Source organism: Chiloscyllium plagiosum, chromosome 31, assembly GCF_004010195.1.
Source record: "Chiloscyllium plagiosum isolate BGI_BamShark_2017 chromosome 31, ASM401019v2, whole genome shotgun sequence".
Taxonomy (NCBI): domain Eukaryota; kingdom Metazoa; phylum Chordata; class Chondrichthyes; order Orectolobiformes; family Hemiscylliidae; genus Chiloscyllium; species Chiloscyllium plagiosum.
Window position 1 is genome coordinate 3,056,334 of NC_057740.1, and position 4,978 is coordinate 3,061,311.

The 4,978-nt window shown below is 48.2% G+C and overlaps 1 protein-coding gene across 1 annotated transcript in view; it reads left to right on the plus strand.

Annotated features, from left to right (window-relative positions):
• Window positions 1-4,978, plus strand: part of LOC122565148 (lipoprotein lipase-like) — a 39,609-nt gene that overhangs the window by 32,650 nt on the left and 1,981 nt on the right. Inside the window, exon 9 of the mRNA XM_043720826.1 lies at window positions 783-879. Coding sequence (XP_043576761.1) covers window positions 783-864 — 82 coding nt within the window. The 3' untranslated portion in view covers window positions 865-879. The remainder of the gene's footprint in view (window positions 1-782; window positions 880-4,978) is intronic.

Below are 4,978 nucleotides of genomic sequence, written 5' to 3' on the forward strand. Positions count from 1 at the left end.
TGCTAAATTGCCTGTAGTGTTAGGTGAAGGGGCAAATGTAGGGGAATGGGTCTGGGTGGGTTGCGCTTCGGCGGGTCGGTGTGGACTTGTTGGGCCGAAGGGCCTGTTTCCACACTGTAATCTAATCAATCTTAAGGTACAGTTAGTAAGTTTGCAGATGACACCACAAATGCATGAAAAGGTTGCCCCTTAGGACCCTTTTATATCTTTCCCCTCTCACCCTAAACCTATGCCCTCTCGTTCTGAACTCCCTCACCCCAAGGAAAAGACCTTGTCAATTATCCTATCCATGCTCCTCATGATTTTATAAACCTCTATAAGGTCACCCCTCAGCCTCCGACGCTCCAGGGAAAACAGTCCCAGCCTGTTCAGCCTCTCCCCGTAGCTCAGATCCTCCAACCCTGGCAACATCCTTGTAAATCTTTTCTGAACCTTTTCAAGTTTCACAACATCTTTCCGATAGGAAGGAGACCAGAATTGCACACAATATTCCAACAGTGGCCTAATTAGATTTATTGTCACATGTTGAGGGTATGTTGCTGGAAAAGCAAAGCAGGTCAGGTATCAGAGTGATTCCTGATGAAGGGCTTACGCCAGAAACATCGCTTCTCCTGCTCCTCGGATGCTGCCTGACCTGCTGTGCTTTTCCAGCACCTCACTCTCGACTCTGATCTCCAGCATCTGCAGTCCTCGCTTTCTCCTTATGCCAACGTTCAGTGGTGAAATTTGGTCATGGTGTCCGAAGTAACTCTACTCATGAATGCTTCCCTTTTCAAATACAGGATTGTGTTCTGTGCAAAGAATTCTGCTTCTGTGAAGATTCAGCCAGCGCAGGAGGTAACTCTTGTCAAGTGTCGCAGTTGATGGATTTGCAAGAAGGTGAGTCAAGAAAGAAGGTGAAAAGGATTCTGGGGCATCATGGCTAATACTCCAAATTATCACCTGGCAGTGGAATTACTCCAATCGTTAGAAATTCAGTGGATGCCAGGGAACACAGCGCATGTTTTTGTGGGGAAGTGAGGGAGCAAGGATATATTAAATGAGGCCACACAGATATCTCCCTTCCCAGCTCGATCAGTGTAATTACCTTTTACCAGAGGGTGACTCTCTCTTACCAATGCAGTGACAGCTGTGGTGAACACAAAGGAGCAAATCGACTGAAATTATTTTAGGACTTGCATTTGAATAGCACTTTTTATACCACCAAGCTTGCAGAGACATACAGTATGGAAACAGACCCTTCGGTCCAACTTGTCCATGTGCTAACCAGATATCCTAAATTAATCTAGTCCCATTTTCCAGCACTTGGCCCATGTCCCTCTAAACCCTTCCTGTTCATATACCCATCCAGATGCCTTTTAAATGTTGGAGACAGTGAGGACTGCAGTTGCTGGCGATCAGAGTTGAAGAGTGTGGTGCATCCAAGGAGCAGGAGAGTTGAAGTTTTCTGAAGAAGGGCTTATGCTCGAAACGTTGACTCTCCTGCTCCTCGGATGCTGCCTGACCTGCTGTGCTTTTCCAGCACCACACTCTTAGCCTTTTAAATGTTGTAATTGTACCAGCCTCCACCACTTCCTCTGGCAGCTCATTCCACACACGTACCACCCCCTGTGTGAAAATGTTGCCCCTGAGATCCCTTTTATATCTTTCCCCTCTCACTCTAAACCCATGGCTTCTAGTTCTAGACTCCCCCACCCCAGGGAAAAGACCTTGCCTATTTACCCTATCCATGCCCCTCATGATGTTATAAACCACTGAGACCACCCGTCAGCCTCCAACGCTCCAAGGAAACAGCTCCAGCCTAATTCAGCCTCTCCCTCCAACCCTGGCAACATCCTTGCAAATCTTTTCTGAACCCTTTCAAGTTTCACAACATCTTTCTTATTAGAAGGGTGACCAGAATTGAATGCAGTATTGAGTTTCTTATTCTTTTATGAGATGTGGACTTCACTGGCTGATTGCCCATCCCTAGTTGCCCATGAAAAGCTGCTTTCTTGAAACACTTGTGGATTCCTAGCTTCTGACCTGCTTTTGTAACCACTGCAATCCTGCTGTGAGTCCAGTCAGCTTATGGTCAATGGTAACCCCACAGGATGTTAATAGTGGGGGATTCAGTCACTGTACCACCATTGGATATCAAGGGGCAGCGGTTAGATTGTCTCTTGTTGAAGATGAATCTTGTCAGGCGCTTGTGTGACATGAGTGTTACTGATCAGCCCAGTGTAGTGTAATCAATGCTGCAAAATAGGATGCATTAACCAACGTGTGCACAGCAAGATCCCAGAAACAGCGATATTGTAAAAACCTGGTAATTTTTTTTGTCATGGTGACTGGAAGAGGCTAGGATTTTTTTTATTTGTTAGAACACCAAAAGATCTATGGATGCTGTAAATCAGAAACCTAAACAGAAGTTGCTGGAAAAGCTCAGCAGGTCAGGCAGGGCAAGTGCAGAGAAATCAAAGTTAACATTTCAGGTTAACATAACCCTTCCTCAGATCTGTTTTTGAATGGAATAAATTGATTATTTTCAGCAGGTGCTGGCCTTGGCTCAGTGAGTGGAACTCGAGATTGCAAGCTTTAAGCTCCCTGCTCATTCTTCGGTGCAGTCCTGAGGGAGTGCTACTGGATCACAAGTGTCACCTTTCAGATGAATCGATAATCTAAGCCCCCACAGCACGGTGGCACAGTGGCACAGTGGTTAGCACTGCTGCCTCACAGCGCCTGAGACCCGGGTTCAATTCCCGCCTCAGGCGACTGACTGTGTGGAGTTTGCACGTTCACCCCGTGTCTGCGTGGGTTTCCTCCAGGTGCTCCGGTTTCCTCCCACAGTCACAAAGATGTGCAGGTCAGGTGAATTGGCCATGCTAAATTGTCCGTAGTGTTAGGTAAAGGGGTAAATGTAGGGGTATGGGTGGGTTGCGCTTCGGCGGGGCGGTGTGGACTTGTTGGGCCGAAGGGCCTGTTTCCACACTGTAAGTAATCTAATTCAGTTACTCTCTCCTGTGCACAGAATAAACTCCATGGCACCATTTTGAGGAGCAGTGCCGTGCCAAAATTGCCATACAACCAACCTCTCTGATCTGGAGAACAAGGATATAGATGACCAGGTCAATCCTCCGGCAACTACCTGTGTGGAGTTTGCACATTATGGGTAGCCCAGTGGCTCAGTGGTTAGCACTGCTGCCTCACAGCGCCAGGGTCCCAGGTTCGATTCCAGCCTCGGGCTGTCTGTGTGGAGTTTGCACATTCTCCCTGGGTCTGCGTGGGTTTCCACCGGGTGCTCCGGTTTGGTGAATTGGCCAGGCTAAATTGCCCGTAGTGTTCAGGGATGAGTAGGTTAGGCGGGTTAGCCGCGGGGAATGTAGGGTTACAGGGATAGGGTAGGGGACTGGGTCTGGGTGGAATACTCTTCAGAGGGTCGGTGTGGATTCGATGGGCCAAATGGCCTACTTCCGTGCTGTAGGGATTCTCTAACTCTATAAAGTCATTATCTCATTCATGCCTGTGGGATCTTGTTGTGCACAAATTGACTCCTTGCATTTCCTTACATTAGGACAGTGATCTCACACTGTCGGCTTTGTGGGAAAGTGGCCTTTTTTCCCAATTCACTCACTGAATGTGGGCATCGCTGGCTGGGGCCCAGCATTTATCGCCCCCCGTCTCTAGTTGCCCCTTGGCAAGGTAGCGGTGAGCTGCCTTCTTGAAGCTCTGCAGCCCATGTTCTTTAGGTTGACCCACAATGCCCTTAGGGAGGGAATTGCCTGTTTTTTTCCCAGCGACAGTGAAGGAACAGCGATACATTTCCAAGTCCGGATGGTGAGTGGCTTGGAGGGGAACTTGCAGGGGGTGGTGTATCTGCTGCCCTTGTCCTTCTCGATTTTTTTGTGGTCGGTGGGTTTGGATTTTTGGAGGTGCCAGTGTTGGACTGGGGTGTACAAAAACCACACAACGCCAGGTTTGGAGGGTGCTGTCGAAGGAGACTGGGTGAAGTTCTGCAGTATATCTTGTAGATAGTACACACTGCTGCTACTGAATGTCAGCGGTGGAGGGAGTGGGTCTTTGAGTGAAAAAGTTACCCCTCAGGTTAGCACCATACCCACAGAGGGTGGTGCAGATTTGGAACGAGCTGTCAGAGGAAGTGAATATAATTACAGCATTTAAAAGACATTGAGACTGGTACATGGATAGGAAAGGTTTAGAGGGATAGGTGCCAAACGCAGGCAAATGGGACGAGTTTACTTTAGAAATTCCAGTCAGCATGGACAAGTTGAGCTGAAGGTCTATTTCCAAGCTGTAAGACTCTGACTCCAATCAAATCAGCTGCTTTGTCCTGGATAGAGTCGAGCCTCTTGAGTGTTGTTGGAGCTGCACCCATCCAGGCAAGTGAGGGGTATTCCCTCACACCCCTGACTTGTGCCTATTAGGGGGGAGTCAGGAGGGGAGTTACTCACTGCAGTATTTTTAGATTCCGACCTGCTCTTGTAGACAACGTGTTTATGTTGTAAGATCTGTTGAGTTTCTGGTCAATGGTAACCCCAGGTAACTCCAAGGGATTCAGTGATGGTAACACCATTAGCTGTCAAGGGATAGTGGTTAGATTCTGCCTTATGTGACTGAGTCAAGGAATCCTAGCAAAACTGGAGTCAAATAGGTATCGGGGGCAGACTGTCCGCTAGTTAGAGTCATATCCAGCATATAGGAAGATGGTTGTGATTGGTGGAAGTCCAGGAAGTCCATCATCTCAGCTCCCGGACATAGAGTCATAGAGAGGTACAGTATGGAAACTGACCCTTCGATCCAACCCGTCCATGCCGGCCAGATATCCCAACCCAATCTAGTCCCACCTGCCAGCACCCGGCTCATATCCCTCCAAACTCTTCCTATTCATATACCCATCCAGATGCCTCTTAAATGTTGCAATTGTACCAGCCTCCGTCACATCCTCTGGCAGCTCATTCCATACACGTACCACCCTCTG